This window comes from Bos javanicus, chromosome 5 (assembly GCF_032452875.1).
Source record: "Bos javanicus breed banteng chromosome 5, ARS-OSU_banteng_1.0, whole genome shotgun sequence".
In the NCBI taxonomy this organism is placed as follows: Eukaryota; Metazoa; Chordata; class Mammalia; order Artiodactyla; family Bovidae; genus Bos; species Bos javanicus.
Genome location: NC_083872.1, coordinates 28644733 through 28666481, shown reverse-complemented (window position 1 = coordinate 28666481; position 21749 = coordinate 28644733). Strand labels below are relative to the sequence as shown.

Sequence of the window (21749 nt, the reverse complement as noted above, 5' to 3'; positions counted from 1 at the left end):
TGGGCTATTTAGATTTTTTATTTCTTCTTATGTCAGTTTTCATAAGTTGTGTTTGGATATGTTTGTCCATTTCATTTAAGATGAAACAGCATAAAATTGTTCATAATGTATCCTTTTTATTTTAATAATTACTATAGGATTTATAGTAATATCTGCTTTTTTCATTCCTAAAAATTATAATTTGCATTTTCTCTATTTTTTCCTTGATCAGTCTTGCCAGGGGAATTATCAGTTTTATTAATCTTTTTTTTTTTTTCTTCCCCCACCCCTAATCTTTTTAAAGAACCAGTATTTGACCTTTTTTTTTAATTGTATGTTGTTTGGCCATTTACTAATTCATAGATTTCCATTCTTACTGCTATTTCCTTTCATCTACTAACCTAGATGAAAGGTAAATAAGATGAAACCCTACTTACCTAGGGTTTAATTTGATCTTCTTTTACTAGTTTCTTTAGGTGGAAGCTTAGAGCATTGATTTTATATCTTTTTTATTTTTTAATATAAACATTTAAAGCTGAAAACTTTTCTCTTAACAGTTTCATTAGTTTTATCCCATAAATCTTGATGTATTATGTTTTCATTATCATCAGTTAAAATATTTTTTTAGTTTCCCTGTGATCATCTTTTTGATTCATGGATCTTTAGAAGACTATTGTTTAATTTGCAAATATGTTGGAATTTTCTGGATATCTTATTGTTACCAAGATTTTTGGTGGAGCCATTTGTTTGGATCTATGCTAAATACTGACTCAATGGACATGAGTCTGAGTGAACTCCGGGAGTTGGTGATGGACAGGGAGGCCTGGCGTGCTGCGATTCATGGGGTCGCAAAGAGTCGGACACGACTGAGCGACTGATCTGATCTGATCTGATGCTGAATACTCTTGCCTTTGTAAAAAAATAATTAATGAATTTCTCTTTTGACCCTCTAAAGTTCCCTAAATATGGGCTTTGAGATATTCATTTCTTGGCATCTTCTTTCATTTGTTTCTTTTTTGAACTTAAGTGATGTACAGTGTGTATTATAGTTCTACAACACATTATGGATTATGGGACAAATTTTAATATTTCAAAGTTGTCTTCACATAGTCCTGCTGTAGTTTACTTTTGTTTTACATAGAAAGATATAAATAATACCTGTCCCATCTTAATATTAAGTTTGGAGGTTAATTTTTCTTTAATTTTTGTGGATATTTTTAACCCAAGCTAAAAATTGTTTTCTTTTGAATAGGTATCAACAAATGATAACCTGATAATTTGACCAGGTCTTTTTAGATAGCATTTTCACTAAGTTTGTTTTTTAGAGTTGATGTTATTAAAGTCTGAAGAATTTATGTATTCTTATATCCAGCGTGCCCAGAAAACAGTAAGCTGCATTAGTACCAAAGCCATATTAAATGCAGTTTCATCATCTTTGATGAACCAGCCAGTCCACTAGGTTTTACAGTGCCTTGGAGGTCAGCATTATGAAATCTGGCTACTGTAGATTTGGACAAGGACAGTTCAGTAAAAATCTAGAGTCAATAGGTGTTAGAAATAAGAATGTCCACTGTATTGGGACTTTCTGTGTTCATTTTTAGATGATTATCACTCTTAAACTGTAGTAGTTTAATCTCATTTAAAGTGTCATGAATATCAGGCTGGGAATTGTAGCAAAAAGTGATTTCTCAAAGAAATATACATTATCATGAACTGAGGTAATAGTTAACAAGTCATTCTTAAAAATGCAGATGTTTGTATAGTATTGCATATAGGAATTCCCAAGGAAACCGGTTCTTTTTCTTTTCCATTTCTTCTGTGGCTCAGCCAAACAAACAAAAGAGAACAAATAAAACCCTAAGGTGAACCAAATCTCTGAATCTGAAATTGTCTGATAAAATACTACAATGGGATAAAGATACAGTCTGCCAGGAGCTTTCTTCAGTATGGTTCTTAAAATCTAAATATATATAAGAATAAAAAGACTTTCTGATGTAGCTCTCCAAAGACACTTGTTTTCTTTTCAGAACACTCTGGCACTAATTAGACAAATAATTCTCTAGCTTCGTACAAACATATGTCTTCCCTGTGAGGGACGGTGACTGTCTCTGCCCTCTTCCCTTCACATGGAAGGAGCCCCCAAGTTTATTATGGATGACGTGTTACAGTGGACAACATGGTTACTAGAAAGCTGGGTTTTAAGCCACCCTATTGGAGAAGGAAATGGCAACCCACTCCAGTGTTCTTGCCTGGAGAATCCCAGGGACGGGGGAGTCTGGTGGCTGCCGTCTATGGGGTCACACAGAGTCGGACACGACTAAAGTGACTTAGCAGTAGCAGTAAGCCACCCTATTAAGTCTAATATGGTGTAGAATATTCAGGTTGGCACAAAGAACACAATCGAGAGACGTTAAGAAACCCTTTCCTGTAATCTGCCGTACCAGCATTGCCGAGGGTGGAGTGTGTGGAAAATACTTTAACAATCTGATGGTATTTTCTGCCCTTTTTATTGGTTGGGAATTTGAACATTGCAGATTAGCTCATAAAATAAAAATGTAAAAAGGCAAGGTACACCTATATGAGGCAATGTCTTTCATTAAGATAGCAAAACCTACCATGCTTGTTTCTAGTGGCTTGGAGGATATCTGGGGTAGACCTTCCACTTGCTAATGTTCAATGAGGCCCAGGTTTGACATTTGAAAGTGACAGTCTGGTAGAGTGACGGTGTTCCTATACACGGAGGAGACAGTATCTGTAATATTCAGTGTGCTCAGGGACTTGGCCCTTCATGAAATTTCAAGTACAGGTGAATTTGACTTTTTTCATCATATGGTCCAATTCTATCCAAATGCTGTAGAGAAGAGACGAGGACAGGAAAACCTCAGGGTCTACTTCTGATGGCATTGCCCCAGGGAATCTGGTCTTTCTACTCCATGCTTAGATTGAGCAGGTGAAGTATGTGGGTCCCAGCCAGGCTCTTGCGTTCATCGTAGATTTTATACACACCTAAACAACTCGGTCTTGTCCTCTCTGGAACAAAGGATGACCCCTGGCCAATTTGTGTCATTCTACCTCTTGAAGTAAATAGGACTGTAGGATTAGAATAAAAAGCTCTAATGAAGAGCGTATGTTCTTGTTCCTCTGGACTATGTCCAGTAAGGTATATCCTTAACATTTACAAGACTTCACTCACCCAACTTCCTGTTTGTTTTCTTTTTTTTAAGGCTACAACTGAGGTGGAAATTAAGAAGAAAGGCCCTGGATCTCTCTTAGTTTCTATGGACCAACTGGCTTCCTATGGACGAAAGGACAGGATCAACAGTATATTGAGTGTTGTTACAAATACACTGGTGGAAGGTATGTGCCCTGTGATATTGGTCCAAGCTGCTGGGATATAAATATGTAGTGTGTGTAATATGAATATAGTCCCTTGGTCTGAGTTTTGGTTGGAAAAACTGTCTCTGAGCTTTAGGAATAGAGTCTGTTGGTTATAGAAACCAGCATCCCAAATCTGCATGCAGAGAATCCAGTAAGGACTTCAAAGCTGCTGCCAGCACTGTGCACAGATAGGTAAGAAGTACAAAGGAACAACGTAAGAGTGAGCCAGAGGATGTTGGGAAGGCTCTGTAATTGTCACAGGTGAGGAACAGATGAGCTGATGTGAAACAGAGAGGAGCGTACACTGAAGAACTGTCATGACATGAAATGACGGAAGCCCCTCGTGCCCCCGACCACCAGACGCGCCTTCCCCGTTTCCTTTTTAGCTACTTACAAAGCTTTTGGTTTTCCCTTAAGGACAAATGCACTGTGCATTTTGATTATACCTAATTCTTCCTCTCTTTAAACACCCCCACATATCCATAAATACACTGGGCATGTGAACAGGTAAGCCAAAACCCCCCTTACGTTGGCACTTGGTGCCCCAGGGAAGAGCGGCCACTGTTGAACCATAGCGTGTCTGCAGCAGCGTGGCTGTCAGAGCCTGGACTTCATGTCAGGGGCTCCTCCACACCGCAGCCTGACTTGCTGAGAGGCAACTAAGCATTTCCCATTACCCCGAAGTCCCCCAGCACAGGTCCACTTTCGGTCCAGTCATGGTCTGTATGCCAGGCTCTTCTGGATTTCTTTGATGGTAGATTCAGTGACTAGATTTTTTTTCTCACAGGATTCTGGTTGACTCCAAATGCTGCTTCTTCGTTTGATTCATGTTATTTTAGCTGATTTGTCACTTGATAGACCCACACTGTTCTGTTCCTGACTGCAGTTCTTTAGAGTCCACACTCCCAGGCTACCCCATAATATTTAGAGTCCCTGAGATAAAGAGACTCATATTATTCTGGTGTTCCTGGAACAATTTTTTTATTTTTTTTTTGAGTCATTTAAGCGAAATACCACTTCTGGTCTGTGCGTGTTTGGGGGAGGGTATGTGTGTGGGTGTGGGTGTGTTGGGCAGGCATCTGTGGTGCAAGGAGAATCCCTAGAAACGAACCTCACGCTCCCCTGGACTGGTCACATCTGCACACATAGGCAAGGAGTTAGACTAAACCTAGGCTGGTCTTGAGAGTGTATCAAGTAAAAGGAACACTGAACTAACTGCTTTCAGCTCCTGATTTCTTTAATTCTCATTGAGGTCATCGTCTGATAGAACATCTTTAAACTTTATACTTTGAGATAACAGGTAAATAATTGCAAATCATAAGAATTCCAAGATAAGATATATTATTAAATAGCTTAAGAACCTTGGCTAATTTTGTTCTTCATTTGGAGAGCAAGACAAGGTTTCTCTGACTATCTATGGCAGTTGAGAAAGAAAAGCTAACAACCTCCACCAGGCATATTTTATTCCTGGTGAAAACATCAGAGCAGGAGAACTATCCATGAGTACAACAGTGACTTATTGATTACCTCAGGGGCCTGGCACAGGGCGTGGCAAAAGCGGATGCTCAAAAGATGTGTACTGAGCTGAATTTTGTTGTGCTTGAAGCTGGGGAGGAGCACTGGGGCTGCAGGAGTCCTTTTGGGGGCCTTAGCGCCTGTGCCGCCTTTCCCTCCGATTCCCTCTCCTAATATTTGATTTTCTTTGCTAAAGCTGATGAGACAGAGCTGCTGTAAGCAAAGAACAGTGGTTGGCTGGAGCTGAATGATATGAGAAAGAATTAATGGACATTAAGAAAGATCTATTCCTATTTAACCACTGCTCCCTCTGTATTTAATGATTGCTGCAACAAGGAAAGCCAGCATTGAATGAATAATCGTTTCTTCTTTTCAGACCTTCAGTTAGGAAACTGACATCATTTTAGTCCAAAAAAGCAGACTTCTTAAATAATGGTTTAGAAACCACAGTGGAGAATTCCAGAATACTGTAAATAATGGGGTAATCCTGCCTACTCTGACCCCCCCCCCCAATCCTATTGCAAACGTGCTCACCAGGATCCAGTAAACTCAGTGGAATTCACTGTCAGCAGAGCCGTAACTTTGGGGGATATTTCAGACAAGGCATGGGATATTGGCAGAGAGTGATGCAGTCTTACTTCTCAAACAGTAGAGCTGCGGGAGGGAGTTGAAGTAAAAATGAGGAAGTGATGGTGCTTAGCATTATTGATTCTCAGGTTAAGCAGCTTCAAAAGTGTCAGTGCAATTGCTTACCAGGTATCTTCCTTTCCAACCGTGGCTGTCAGCTCTGTGAGGGTGGCGACTCTTGTTCACCAGATGTATTCCCAGTGTCTGGCCCATTGTTGAAGTGAGCTGGGAAAGGCCCTTCCCTCCAGAAACCTCCTGGTCTGCTGAGGCTGCCATTTTGGAGGAATCCTGAGGCCTCTCTCTGCAAACAGTCCCCAGTGCCCTCGAGGTTGGGAAGATTACAGTCACCTCTCTGAAAATGTTCAGGAACAAACTAAAAGAAGCTCCACAAACTTTTGGACATCTCTCTCCATAGGTTAACACATTTCTCCAGACCACAGTCTTCCACTGTTCCAGGCATGTGGGGCCAATAACAGTTTGCAGAGTTGCAAGGCACTTCCTAAACCTCCTTATTCCCCTAGTCGATCTTTTCTAGCTCCTAGAGCTCCACAGCTTTACTTAGTCTCTGTGAAACAGAAAAGATTATCCCAGCGATCTTCTGGTCTCTGTAAATGGGAGGAGGAGATGCCTAGTATCCCTTTCTGGTGCCCTATAGGTTAGGGAAACCCACCCCGCCCTTTGCTGTCTGGGGAGGACTTGGAGCCTAGTTCATTGTAAAACATTACAACTGTATCAACTGTTAGAAACGTGAACAGTCACCGCTTCAACCTCCACCTGCGGTAAACAGCAGACACTTGGAGAAAGGAGGAGATTAAAAAAGGAACGGAACCAAATTTCCAAATATGTACTATAAGAATTTATGGAAATAAGAGAACCTTTTCAATTTTCTTTTTTGGGATAAAACTAAATTTACCTTGGGAAGGGAGGGAGTTCTGTGAGGAAGAAGCCAAAGCAAATTTTCTTCACAGACTTCCTTTCCCACGCAGACTCCCACGTGGCGCTTACTGTGGCCCTTAAATCTGAAAAACCAAGGCAACCTATTTTCTTAGCAACCAGGGAGCCAATCAGAAGCCCAACCAAAGCACCCCATCTAAAATAAAGCCATCACCATGGGCACCTTCCAGCTGGTTGGAAATGGGGGAAGTAGACTGATACAAAGCAGCCATCTTGTTCTTGGTGAAATGTTGGGAAATTTTTTTCTGTTCCCCAAATGATTTGATTTCATTAGTGGATTTGAGTAGGTCTAGGGCAGTAGGAGACACAGTTGTATCCAACCCCACAAAACCAAGACCTGGCCTCTAAGGACTATCATGCTGCCGAGTTTTCAGAGTTATACCTCTTAAAGAACATCCTTCCAGATCAAGGTTCTTGAACTTTAGTAATGCTATCTATTATATTTTGTGTTTAATTTGAAAGGATCTCACACCTAGATTTGGAGAAGGCAATGGCACCCCACTCCAGTACTCTTGCCTGGAAAATCCCATGGATGGAGGAGCCTGGTAGGCTGTAGTCCATGGGGTCGCTAGGAGTCAGACACGACTGACTGACTTCACTTTCACTTTTCACTTTCATGCATTGGAGAAGGAAATGGCAACCCACTCCAGTGTTCTTGCCTGGAGAATCCCAGGGACGGGGGAGCCTGGTGGGCTGCCGTCTATGGGGTCGCACAGAGTCGGACACGACTGAAGTGACTTAGCAGCAGCAGCAGCAGCAAACCTAGATTGTTGTAGCAGAATGGCTCTCTGTGTTTGATCATCCTTTCCCATCTTCGCATTGTAAAACTGCCTTCAAGCTCATTGCATCCAGTGATTCTCAGTCTGGTTTTATCAGAGTCGTAGGAACCTGAGGCAGCACCTCAGCGGGGAAGATTTGGATTACACTGGACTCCAAGCTCCTCTTCCTGCCTCAGCTAGAGCAGCTCCTGGTTTGTCTGTTTTATGTATTGGAGGTCAAATAAGAACTTGTTTGGAAACAACGGGTTCTGCTTTTAAAAGAGTCACAGACTAAAGAGACAGAGAAGAGAAGACCAGAGAATAAGAAAAAGGAAAAAAGAAAGAGGTCAAGGGAAGGGAAGAGGAAGAAGATAGAGAAGGGAAGGGCAAGAGTGGAAATGGGTAAAAGAGCAAGAGAAGGAGAGAGGGAGGAGAGATGACAAAGAGGAGGGAAGGAGCAGAGAGGAACGGACATGGTTTCTGCTCCTGACAGCACTGCGAACTCCCGCAGCCTCAAGAGCAGAAGAGAGCCCACATGGTGGCTTGATTAATGCAGGTTCTGCTGTAAAGAAAGTGTGTAACAGTAGCAAATACTTCCATAGCACCACTTGCTACACACTAGGGTGTTCTGAGGCACTTTATATGTATTTTAGCTCATTTAATTCCCACAGAAAATCGAAGTAATTTACTCAAGGCCCACAGTTAGCAATTGTCTGAGCTGATTGCACCCACATATGTCTGGCTTCAGAGTGTTCTGCTTCTCTGATAATAGTTTAATGATAAAATGTGTATCCACCGTTTATTGAGGAGTTACCTTATGCCAGGCCGTGTGCTGTCTGTTGTCAACCGCTTAGTGCGTAAGTGATGGAGGAGAATTAAGGACTCCTTTAGTCCTGTAGCTTAGAAGTCAGTGCCCTTTCAGATGACGCAACAGGGGCTTAGAGAAGTCAGCACTACCTTGCCTGAGATTGTACAGTTGTGCATGTTAAAGCCAGCTGAACCAGGGCTGCCACGCTCCCCAAACGGGTGTGTTGAGTTTTGTTTATAACTAGATCATTGTACAGGGACGTGACCTGGGGCTGATCAGCCTTCTTTTTGCCTTCAAGAGAAGGAAAACTGAGGGAAGCTCTCAGGAGAGTTAGCACTCCCCAGCCACCTTCCTTCTCGTGTCGAAAACAGTGAGACCAGCCAAGCCTAACCCTTTCGTTTCCTTCCCAAGACTGAGGGGCTCCCTTTGTTCTTGACTCACTACAGAGCTGGAAGAGTCTCAGAGGAAGTGCCCGCCATGCTGGTATAAATTTGCCAACACTTTCCTCATCTGGGAGTGTCACCCCTACTGGATAAAGCTGAAGGAGATCGTGAACTTGATTGTTATGGACCCTTTCGTGGACCTGGCCATCACCATCTGCATCGTCCTGAACACCCTCTTTATGGCAATGGAGCACCATCCTATGACGCCACAGTTTGAACACGTCTTGGCTGTAGGAAATCTGGTAAGATGGAGCACAGCCTCCGGATTTCACCATCTGAACAGGTTTTGCCTGTGGGTAATATTTTTTTTCTGATACTGAGAACTGGAGTTTAGTCAAAAAGAAAGTAATAGTTAATTGGAAGACAAATGCTCCCACATATGCCGCAGCCCCAGCCGCTTCTGCTAGCTGTTGTGATCCCTTGGCTGTTTTCTCTTTCTGCAGAACTTTGAAGACGTCATTTAGGAGCTCTTGGCAGGCATCCAACCCTGGTGACAGAATGGGAGGCATGGTGCAGTGGGTTGGTTTCAGCAACCTCAGCCAAGGACTTGCGGATGTCTTTCTCTCTCTGCTTCTCACTTTAATTCTGTATGACTCCAGCAAATCACTACCCCTTTCACCTTCAGTAACAACCACCAAATAGGGGAGGTCTTTTAGTATGTTACATGTAATGATAAATTTTCCCACACTGTCATATCTTCATTATTCATATGGGGATTATCTACAGGAAATTTTAAATTCTACGCTGGTCTTCCCACCCAGTCCAACTTCTGAGCTATCAGCCAGTTTCTAACCATTAGTTGATATGTGCCAAATTTATTTTAATGTTGGCTCAAGTAATAAATTTAATTTATATTATTTAGATGATAAGTATGCAGTTTTTAAAAAAATAGATTATACAGTGTATTCAGAAGTCAAGTAGTTGTGATTTGGGGATTATCTTCTTTAGTATAAAAATCAGGAGTTGATTAAATTTTGATAGTAAAAAATTAATTGAAAAGAATCCTCTAGGTCATCTGGCCTCACTATTCCTTAGAAATTGCACCATAGGCATACCATTCTAGTTGTTACCATGTAATTTGTGCATGATCACTGCATGGTAATTGTTTCTCTCTCTCCCTCTCTCTCTTTCTCTCATACACACACACAGTTTCTACCTTAAGTCTTAATACTCTATCAGTGCATTATAATAGTGATATCATTTTGACTTCTAATTCTAGAATACATACATGGCAAAAGGGATCCCTTATCTGGTTAGTTGTCACAGCTGATTGTATTCCCTAGTACATATCCAGGATGCTGCTGTAATCTTTCTGATGTCCATGACTGAGTCAGTGATGCACTTCCAGCCCACCACTGTGATGGGCAGTTCAGTGAAATACCTGTAGTCTTGAAGCAGGACACCCCTATAGACTACCCAGGACATCTGTTAACCTGCTCTGAAAGGTGCCCGAGGGTCAGCTCACTGTGTGATTGACTGACTTCTGGGGCTTGGCCATCAAGCAGCATTTTGGAGCCAATCAACAGCATCATATAGATACACTCTTTATGTTATTGCCCAATGGTTATGTAATGAGAGATATTACTTGATCAACTTTGTTATTGATAGTGGTGGGATATTTTCTATAGTTTTTTCTTTCTTTTTTTTTTTTTCCCTAAAGTCTTTGCTTTTACTTGCTTTTGGCAGAATCGGTCCTTGATTTTCAAGGGATTTTGAGAGGCCTTTTCACTTACTACCAACAGAATTGCCTCAGACTGGGCCAGGAAATAACATCATTTTTTCCTTCTTGAAAACCTAGAGATTTAGGGTCACACTGAAATTAGAGTTGTGAGCATTCAGACAACTTTGCTCAGAATCATCAATGAAGGAAAGGGAGAAAGGAGAAGGTCAACAGCTGATGTCCAGGGAGCCAAGCCAACCAGTCCAAGCTCTAAAATGGGAGAGCACTCCAGGGGCAGAGTCTTCAAGGGAGAAGTGATGTACGAGGAGCAGTGGAGGCGGAGAGCAATGAATGGTCCAGGATACTTTGGACTCAGAGGGAGGGAGAGATATCAGGAAGGGTATCTAGACTGAGGGCATTGGGTAACCAAGGGGGAAATGGGGATGACTGAACAAGGAACAGGGTGGAGTTTAAAATCAGGAGCTCTGGTTTGGACGTATTTAGTCAGTTCAGTCGCTCAGTCATGTCTAACTCCTTGGGACCCTATGAACTGCAGCACGCCAGGCCTCCCTGTCCATCACCAACTCCCGGAGTCTACCCAAACTCATGTCCATTGTGTCGGTGATGCCATCCAACCATCTCATCCTCTGTCGTACCTTCGTCTCCTGCCTTCAATCTTTCCCAACATCAGGTGGCCAGAGTACTGGAGTTTCAGCTTCAACATCAGTCCTTCCAGTGAACACCCAGGACTGATCTCTTTTAGGATGGACTGGTTGGATCTCGAGTCTTCTCCAACACCACAGTTCAAAAGCATCAATTCTTTGGTGCTCAGCTTTCTTTATAGTCCATCTCTCACATCCATACATGACTACTGGAAAAACCATAGCCTTGACTAGACACACCTTTGATGACAAAGTAATATCTCTGCTTTTTAATATGCTGTCTAGGTTGCTCATAACTTTCCTTCCAAGGAGTAAGTGTCTTTTAATTTCATGGCTGCAGTCACCATCTGCAGTGATTTTGGAGCCCCCCAAAATAAGGTCAGCCACTGTTTCCACTGTTTCCCCATCTATCTGCCGTGAAGTGATGGGACCGTCCGGATGCCATGATCTTAGTTTTCTGACTGTTAAGCTTTAAGCCAACTTTTTCACTCTCCTCTTTCACTTTCATCAAGAGGCTCTTTAGTTCTTCTTCACTTTCTGCCATAAGGGTGGTGTCATCTGCATATCTGAGGTTATTGATATTTCTCCCGAAAGTCTTGATTCCAGCTTGTACTTCTTCCAGCCCAGCGTTTCTCATGATGTACTCTGCATATAAGTTAAATAAACAGGGTGACAATATACAGCCTTGACATAGTCCTTTTCCTATTTGGAACCCGTCTGTTGTTCCATGTCCAGTTCTAACTGTTGCTTCCTGACCTGCATACAGGTTTCTCAAGAGGCAGGTCAGGTGGTCTGGTATTCCCATATCTTTCAGAATTTTCCAGTTTATTGTGATCCACAGTCAAAGGCTTTCGCATAGTCAATAAAGCAGAAGTAGATGTTTTTCTGGAACTCTCTTGCTTTTTTGATGATCCAGCAGATGTTGGCAATTTGATCTCTGGTTCCTCTGCCTTTTCTAAAACCAGCTTGAACATCTGGAAGTTCACGGTTCACGTATTGCTGAAGCCTGGCTTGGAGAATTTTGAGCCTTACTTTACTAGTGTGGACATATTAGCTGTGAATAAGCCATTGATTGCTGTCCAGAAATGTTTTGCATCTATAAACTGAGAGTAATACCATGTCATCAGTATTTGAGAGGATAAAACGAGAACCCGTACAGAAGTTTTGGAAATAGTGAAAAGTATTCTCCATACCTAGGAATTGTGTACATGTAGTTCAGTAGGAGAGTTTTCAAAGATGTGGAGACGTGGATACAGCCTTTGCCTGAACCTGAGAGTAAGAGAACAACGAGAAAAGATGGATGAGCTAGCTTGTGAGGCAGACTAGGGCCTTCTCTGGTGGTTGGACAGAGAGGCTCTTCCCACAGCTGGGACGGTGAATTGGGCTGTGTTTGTACACAGATGTACACTGTTGTGTGTGTCCTTGGATGTTTTTGGGGGAAGATAAGAACAGCATTCTATAAATTAGCAATCCCTGTCTCTTCCAGCCTCTCCCTAAGAAAAACTTTTCGTAGTAGGAGGAAGCATAAAGATAGTTCCATCCAGCCCCCATGTTTATAGAGGGAATTGAACCCAGGGAGGCTACGTGACTTTTGTATTGTTTAGTAGGTAAATGTAATCATTCTTTTCCTGCCATTTTGTTGTTGTTTTGGTAACCATTTGAACACAATAGTGAGTTTATATGTAGTTTTTTAAACAGTCTCAGTCTTCCAGAAAAGTTTCAAGTGCAGTGTAAAAAACTATCTTGAGAGTAAGTTGCTGATGAAGCCTGTCACCCCTGAATACTGTAATGTGTGGTTTTTTAAAATTATTTATTTATTTTTATTTATTTATCTATTGTGTATTTGGCTGGGCCAGATCTTAGTTGCAGCGCCTAAGATCGTCAGTCTGTGTTGCAGCATGCAGGATCTTTTTTTTTGTTTCTTCAGTTGAGGGGTCTAGTTCCCTGACCAGGGGTCAGACCTGGGCCCCCTGCACTGGGAGCACAGAGTCTCAGCCACTGGCCTACTGGGGAAGTCCCTGTAGTGTACTTTTATAGACAAGTACATTCTCCTACAGAACCAGGATATAACTGCCAACATCAGGAAATCACCATGTACATTACCATCAAATTCTCAGGCCCATTCAAATTTTGCTTATAAGCCCAATAATGTCTTTATACCCAAACAAATGACATTCCAGAGTTACTCTTGAGTTTAGCTATCATATCTCTTTAACCTTCTTCATCCTGAGAGAGCTCCTCAGTCTTTCTTTAACTTCTATGATCTTGATACCTGTGAAGATGGCTGTCCAGTTATTTTGTAGAATTCCCTCGATCTGGCTTTGTCTGATGCCTCCTCCTGATTAGACTCAGGCCATGCATTTGGCAAGACTGTCGCCCAGGTGAGGCTGTTGTTTTCTCATTGCGTCTACCAGGTGGCACGTGATTTCCACGTGTCCCATTTCTGCCCTTGGTCCCTTGGTCACTTGATTGAGGTTCTGCCGTGTACAGTTACTCTTATTCTGTTTATAATTAATAAGTGTTTATGAGAAAGACACTTTGAAACTATCTAAATTTCCTGCTTTTCATTAAACTTTTGATTTGTTCCTTTATTATATCTGTGTGGACTCCCGGTTTTCCATTTTATTCAATGGGTTTTAACCCATTATTATCCTGTGCGTAGATGTGCAAACCATTCCTGATTTGGCAGTGGGAGTCCCTGCAAGGTAGCGTTCATGTCCTTTCAACATGTCCTCTCAACATGTCCTCATTGCCTCCTTGTTTTTTCAGAAATATTCCAGGCTAACTTTTATATTTTTTTTCCTGTCTCAGGCCTGGAGTCTGCCATTTTTCAAGCAACTCTTGATTGTTTTATTGGAAATTGACATTTACAAGTCAGCATCTGTTGGAGCAATATGCACAGCTGGGCCCTCTCTGTACAGGGCTCACCACTTACTTTAACCTAGCATTACAGGACTCATTCTGTTTTTCTTCTTTCTATGTTTATAATTCCTTCTCCAACAAAAAGAAACCTGGTTACCACTATCCTTAGTATATTATTTCATTAAAAAAAAGAAAAAGCCACTGTTACCTCTTGCAACATGGGGGTCCCCTCCCCCTGGTCAGACCCTGAGTCCCCATGTCCTCTGCTTGGACCCCTCCTCACACTTCTCAGGCCCCATCCTCCCTGGCCAGGTGGCCTCCACACAGCCTTATTTCTCCTGCCACTTGAACTCAGACACCTCAGAGTGGGCCTTCCCCTGCAAGGACTCCTCCTCACCCCATCCCAGGCTTCCCCACCCAGAAGCTGTCTACATCCTGCTTGGGCTTGGACACCCCATGCTGGGGCACCATTCCTGACCCTGCTCAGGTGCTGACTGTCTGGTCTGTGCTGCCCTTAGCGTCAGCCCATCAGAGGTTTCTCTACATAGAAACATTAACCCACTTAACGCGCACTAAGTGGAAACTGAATCTGCTGTCCCCTTGGTTCTTGGTGAATGCACAGAAAGTGCTCAGTAACAGCACAGGGTGATGAACCTCAGAACAGCTATCCTGTGGGAATGCTGGTTCCTGAGAGAAGATGCAGTTCTGTGGTGCTGCCTTTTAACGGGAGGCTGGGCCTCCAGAGGCCTGGTAGAAACACCTGTGATAGGGACTTCCCTGGTGGTTCTGTGGCAAAGACTTCACACTCCCAATGCAGGGAGTCCTGGTACAATCCTTTAGTCAGGCAGTGAACTAGATACTGCATGCCACAACTAAAAAAAAGAAAAAAAGATACCCTGATGCTGCAACTAAGACCTGGCACAGCCAAATAAATAAATAAATAAACATTAAAAAAGGAAAAAAAAGAAATGCCTGTGACAGAGGCATGTTGCTTCATGCCTTCAGCCTACACAGTGGGCTGCCCTTGTTTGGAGTTTGGGTAAATATAAATTTGTAGCTGTTAGCTGTTTTGAAAAATGGAGAAAAGCAAATTCAAGGTTATCCCTTTGATGCCATCAACAACTGTATATAAATGTCACTTTTGTGAATGTCATCCAATATTCACCTCAGAATTTATGTTCTAGTGTAGCTGCTATCGATATAGCCAGGGATCCCTGGGGTCCCTAAGACCCTTTCAAGGGGCATGGAGTCCTCTCTCCCTTTAAAAAGAGGTATACATAAGAGACTACAGGGACACAGAGAAAGAAAAATGACAATATGAAAAGGATTCCTTTCAGCTGAAAACTTAAGTTTAAGCTGTAGTTAAGAAACCATAACATTCACGTGTATTTGGTGAAGGAGGAAAAAACAACTTGTTTTTCCTTTTTTGGTCAGAATCTCAGAAATTAAACTTAGGTGTCAGGTGAACCTTTTGCACTTCCTTCCATACTCCTTCCCCTCAAAAGATCCGGTTCGAAAGCCCCATCCACATGGAGGGGGGTTTGGTGTCAGGTGCCAGGGCCCAAGCAGGGCATCTGTGCAGGAGGGCAGCTTGGTGTGGCTGTCAGAGCCGATGCAAGCCAGTTTAAAAAAGTGCATGCGAGTGTGCTCAGTCGTTCAACTGTGTTCAACTCTTTGCAACCCTGTGGACTGTAGCCCACCAGGCTCCTCTGTCCATGGGATTCTCCAGGCAAGAGTACTAGAATGGGTTGCCATTTTCTTCTCCAGGGGATTTTCGCAACCCAGGGATCAAACCTGCGTCTCTTGCATTGACGGGCAGGTTCTTTACCACTGAGCCACCTGGGAAGTGAAAGTCACTCAGTCATGTCTGACTCTTTGCCACCCCATGGACTGTACAGTCCATGGAATTCTCTAGGCCAAAATACTGGAGTGTATAGCCTTTCCCTTCTGCAGGAGATCTTCCCAACCCAGGGATCGAACCCAAGTCTCCCGCATTGCAGGTGGATTTTTTACCAGCTGAGCCATAAGGGGAGCCCAAGAATACTGGAGTGGCTAGCCTGTCCCTTCTCTAGCGGATCTTTCCGACCCAGGATAGGGAAAGCTTAGAAATGTATATGGAAACCAAAAATTTCCAAACCACTTATCCATTTTGTTTTATTTTCATCAAGTCATTCTGTTTTGTTTTTGGTGTACATTAATTCAGTGTATTTCCAAACCACAAGTATAATCTAAGTATTTTTCACTATTTTAAATTCTGACCTCAGACCATATCTCTGAAGATTTTCTCAAGCCCCTTCATATGTAAACTTGGTAGCCACGTGGTTACAATTATTAACTTATTATGAATTTTAAATCTGATGCATATAAAGTCCTCTCCTCTAAAAACAGGATATTCAGTAATAGATATTACGTGGTTAGCCTAGAATGAGAGTATTGATCTTGTCAAAACTGGTGGTCATGGGATTTTGCTTTCTGCCTACATGTTATGCTACTAAGGCCCTCAGGATACAGAAGGCACTGGGGAAACACGGTGCTCTGAAAGGCAGAAAGGTGGGAGTGAGTCAGGCAGCAGAGAGAAGAAATCATTCTCGTACCCAGTAAGCTCCAAATCTAGAACAATGATTACATCCTTGAATATCATATTGAAAAAAGCCAAAGGAAGCACCAACAGAGTCTCCAACAATGAGAAAATTCTTTGAGGATGTATTTAACCAATAGAATATTATACAAGCAATGAAAGTGGGAGCTAGGAAGACTGTGTTGCAACATGAATGGGTCATGATAGTGAAAAAAGTGTGTCAAGTGAAATGAGTCATGTTAAATCAAGATAAGTGAAAAGCCAAGATATTATGTAGTCTGTGGTTTTAAACTGTGACAAAATATTTTTATGCATTTGAAAAAAAAGGAGTACATTAAAATAATAATTGTATGCAAGGCAGTGAGACTATTTCTCTAATATTTTGCACACTTTAAGCAATGTTCTTCTGTTGCTTTTACCATTTAAAAGAAGCTCTGTAGTATATGTCTACAGTCAAGGAGACACATAATGTTAAATCAGGAAGAATGCTGTATTTTTCTAATATAATTAGAACACAGTGAGTGATTTTTTTTTTTGGTCAGTACCTAAATGTGGCATACACATTCAAGTGACTGCTGACCCTTTACGAATCACTTGTGTGATATTCCTGATTGCTTAGAATAATTTTTTAACTGTCCTCTTGAACAATATGAATTGGGTAGTTCCAGCAACACAGATGGGAACGTTTCATCTTCATTCAAGAGGAAAATAAGACTTTCCTGCATCAGGTAGAGTTGTTAGGGGACATCCAGGTATTGATGTCCTCAGAAGCAGAATTTAGTGAAGGCTGATGCTTGTGGCTTCTTGGACTTGCCATATTCAAAGATAATGATAGAGGTGTTTTCTTTCTATTATTTCTTTTTCTTACCCCTGCCTTCCCCCTCTTTAGGTTTTCACTGGAATTTTCACAGCGGAAATGTTCCTGAAGCTCATAGCCATGGATCCCTACTATTATTTCCAAGAAGGTTGGAACATTTTTGATGGATTTATTGTCTCCCTCAGTTTAATGGAACTGAGTCTAGCAGACGTGGAGGGGCTTTCGGTGCTGCGATCTTTCCGATTGGTATTCCATATTTCTCCAATTTCTTTTTTACATTTCCTGTCTTGTAGCTAGTAGGAAGAATTTTGTATAAGTTAATCTGATGATTTTACAAAATTCTTAGCTGTATCCTGCTCCCAGTTTCAGTTGACTGTTTATTGGTTTATCAACTAAAATATTGAAAAACTTTTCTGCTGGTTACCTAATCTAGAAAGTAGGTTTTTTTTAATCAGTCAACAAACATAAATCAATTTTATGAAGTTCCTCAGAAAATAATGGTTAATCTAAAAGATGAAGAAGGATTCACAAGAGCTATTCTGAGGTCTGATTTGAATTTGCTCGTGAGCCCATTTCTTTATCTGAACATCTCCCTGAAATGGCAAATATTTCTCCCTTTTCCAAAGATGGCTCATTTCTTCTATCATGGTGACCCCTTCCAGAAAATGAGAATAAAATAATGTTTTTTTAAGTTATATTGAAATTAGTTGTTGAACACAGATCTTTAGCTAAGAAGGATTTTTTTAATGTATTTGAAGAAATTAGTGTTCAAATTACTAAAATGCCTCTGAATGTATTAATAGTTAACAATATCCTCAGAATAGCTTCCTATGAAGCATAGGCATGAGTGATGTCCTGATTGAGTCCCTTGAGAAGCTGAGTTACCTTGAGGGTATCCCAGTCAGACAGAGCATCAGAAATGGCTTAGATTTGTTTCTCTTATTGGGAAAATACCTAAGCACTGATAACTGAAAGGATTTAAGGATATTCAGCTTATCTAAGAAAGAGAATTGGATTAGAATGAAACTGTTTATAAAACAGAAATCTCATTCAATCCAAGTCACAAATAACATCTGTCACATTTCTGGAACTTCTGCTTACTGGTCTTTGGTTAGGATCCAGCCAACAGTAGACTTTTTGAAAGTAGTTCTTGTTATTTAGAAGATATGAAGAATTAAGTGATAGAAGCATTATCACTAATACTCTGAATAAATTAACAGCCAGTCAGAATGGTGGAAAACTGTGAGAGACCCAGATTACGTACAGAGCATCACTGGTAAATCTTGAACTCTCAGACAAAACTCAGATTTTCAGTAGGGGAAAAAAAATGTCCAAATCAGCATGGTTGCCTTCTACGAGAATTCCTGTTAACATCCTGTTACACATACTACTACATGTGTAGTTATTAACTTAAGACATACGATGGTGATCTCTGTTCATGGGCTTTATTATAATTCTCAGCTGGCTAGCCAAGACCTTATAATCATTCATCACAGAATACAGAAATTTTCTGATTAACAGATACCAAAAGTTCTGCCCTCTGAATTAATATCAGTGTAGTCCCTTTTCATAAGGCCTTTGCTGTATTAGAACTGCCCCTTCGAAACTGCTTTTCCTCCCAGTTAGTCTAAGCATGTCACAAAGTTTCATATCAACCATTACCTATTTATTGGCAGGCAAAAAGAGAGATATGTAGAATTTTTAAATGCTTGCTTTTTTAAAGAGACAGATGATTTATTCTCACTGTCCTTACCAAGCTGATCTTTCGGTTCACTACAAATCACATTTTCCTTAATATGACTGCTGAGAAGTCAAGGGAAAATCAGTAGGAAAAGGATATGTTCATGTATGGATTTTTAAAAGGTGGATTGACCTAGAGACTAATTTAGGGACTAGAAGCAGTATTCTTGGTTCTTAGTTCTAAGTCTTTCACTTATTTTGCAGTTAATTAGTTTTCCGTTATCTGTTCCTCAGTTTCTCTCAGTTTTAAGATACTGTTAGAAAACCCTGAGAATTTCCCAAGGGTGCTCAGTAAATGTAATGATCTTACTAATTTTGTATGTTTTTATTGTAGCCATGTGATAAGAATAAATTAATTGAATTTCATTTGGGTTTTGTTTGGGTTTCTTTTCCGTAGCTCCGAGTCTTCAAATTGGCCAAATCCTGGCCCACCCTGAACATGCTGATCAAGATTATTGGAAATTCAGTGGGTGCCCTGGGCAACCTGACCCTTGTGCTGGCCATTATTGTCTTCATCTTTGCTGTGGTGGGGATGCAGCTCTTTGGAAAGAGCTACAAAGAATGTGTCTGCAAGATCAACCAGGACTGTGAACTCCCTCGCTGGCACATGCATGACTTTTTCCATTCTTTCCTCATTGTCTTTCGAGTGTTGTGCGGGGAATGGATCGAGACCATGTGGGACTGCATGGAGGTGGCTGGCCAGGCCATGTGCCTCATTGTCTTCATGATGGTCATGGTTATTGGCAACTTGGTGGTTAGTACTAACTTGTACATCTTTTTGTTCTTTGCTCTGAGCATTTGACCCTTGACCCAGAAGCCCAGTCTACTTAGTCCTTCCATGTCTCTGTTGGTCTTTATTCTTTCTTGGCCCAAGAACCCTAAGGTACAAAGGAAAAGAGACTGCTGTTTTCAGAGGCCTAGTGGGTCATGAGCCTCACAACCTGTCAACCTTTTCATAACTGTGGAAACAAAATTCAGCAGTTAAGGCACTTTTCCAAAGTTCCGCAGCTAATAAACGTCAGGGCTTGTATTAGATCCTTGACTTCAAAGTCTGTGGTCTTTCTACTATTAAAAAAACCTCAGAACTTCTCAGCCTGATCTTTTGGGCTGGATAATTGTTTGTTGTGGAACTGTCCTGTGTATTGTAAGGTGTTTGCAGTATCCCTGGCATCTGCTCTTTACTGGCCAGTAGTGACCCCCAGCCCAAGTTGTAAAAACCAAAGATGTCTCCAGACATTACCGACTGTCCTCAGGGGGCAAAACTGCCCTTCTTTGAGAACCATGGATCTAAGCCATCCTAGGATTTTATCTGATGTTTATAAATTTCAAATCACTTCCTTACTTCACTCTGTCCACCTGCTGTCACTTGCCTCTGGAAATAGAATGTTCACCAACAGAAATTACACCTTGTTTCTCAAAGTGTCATCCGAGAACTAGCAGCAGTGAGAACGTTCAAGGGTGTACTAGAGAGTCAGAATCCTAGGCCACTCCCCACAATCAGTACCTGCAATTTTTTTTTTTTTTAGTATCTGCATTTTTAACATGATTCCCAGGTGATCCACATACACATTATAGTTTGAGAAGCACTCATCTTTCAAATCAGGCCAGAGCCCGCCTGCAAGTGTACAAGAAGGAGGGTTGGAAGAAGACACACTCAGATGACCCCTTATAAGCTCACTGAGAGTGGTTTTCTTCCTTTTTCTGCCATAGAGAAGCAGATGCCAGTAGGGCATTCCTACTCATCAACCTCTGAACCAGCCTTGCCCACCCTAGTTTCTCATTGGACCTATAAAAACAGGCAATGTAATGTTTCTTAGTCACTCCCATTCTCCATTCCCAGCCATCTCCCCTCAGTCCTGATCCCTCCAGTCTTCCCACTCCTTCAGTGAAGACAGCTGCTGCCTGCAGCTCCTATCCATTGTAGAGTCAACATCACCAGCCCTGACCTCCCATTGCTCTAGTCTCCTGTCCTTGGTAGTCTCAGGGACATCTTCCCATGACTGGCTACAGACACCTGAGCACATGACAAAATCCACTATTATTTCTGCCTGTGATGACACTTTTCCCAGTTCCCCCTTGGCTCAGTCCTTCTGCCCATGTCATCTTTAGGAATCTGTCAGTCTCTTCTGACTTTTCTCTCCATTCCAGGTAAATATCTGATGTCTCTCATATCTTTCTTCTTAGCATTTCTATATATGCATCTTTCTTTGTAGTATTTCTGAGATCTGCCCCTTCCTTTCCATTTCTACAACCCATCTGGTATTTCTAAAAGTCCAAGGAAGACCATCTTCGTTACAGTCACCTTGAGTTTCACTCATTAAAAAAGGCCAAGTCCCAGGACCTACACTAGATCTACTGAATCAGAATCTTTCTGGTGAGACCAAGGAGATGCTCGTTTTTAACAAGCATCCCACTCCAGGAGATTCTTCTGCTTGCTAAGGTTTGAGGTTCCTATAGCCTGATCCGGACCCTTATCAACTCATGCAAGGAACAGCTTCCTAACTCCCAACCCCTCCTCCCAGCCTACCACATGTGTACCTAGAAGGAATGACTTTCTCAAATCTCTGTCATCATCTGTGACTCCTTTACTCAAGGACCAATAGTGGATCCAATTAAAATTCAAATATTTCAGCCTGGCCTTCAAAGCCCTCATCAGCTGACCCCCACTTAACTGACTGTATTCCTCTGTAATGCTGCAAATGGCCAAGGTAACCCAGATACGTAGAGTTCATATATTGTTTCTGTTTCCCCCACCTTGTACATATGATTATTTCCACCTAAAATGTAAGCCTTACTCTTCTTCAGAAGTATGACAAAGTAAGGGCCAAGTGTAAATCAAGAAGTGAACATCTCTCCCACTTTTCAAAAGTAAGTCTTAATAAAAATAAATTAATCTTAATGCCCAGTGTGGTTAAGAAAAGAAAAATAAATGAACTTGTTTCTAATGGCCTGACACTTAGATATAGAA

The 21749-nt window shown here is 41.6% G+C and overlaps 1 protein-coding gene across 3 annotated transcripts in view; it reads left to right on the top strand.

The window, feature by feature from the left end:
• SCN8A (sodium voltage-gated channel alpha subunit 8) overlaps positions 1 to 21749 on the top strand; it is a 196775-nt gene that overhangs the window by 143584 nt on the left and 31442 nt on the right. For all 3 annotated transcript variants that reach the window (XM_061416027.1, XM_061416025.1, XM_061416026.1), the window contains 4 exons: positions 3204 to 3336; positions 8466 to 8704; positions 17114 to 17287; positions 19179 to 19535. In XM_061416027.1, coding sequence (XP_061272011.1) covers positions 3204 to 3336; positions 8466 to 8704; positions 17114 to 17287; positions 19179 to 19535 — 903 coding nt within the window. The remainder of the gene's footprint in view (positions 1 to 3203; positions 3337 to 8465; positions 8705 to 17113; positions 17288 to 19178; positions 19536 to 21749) is intronic.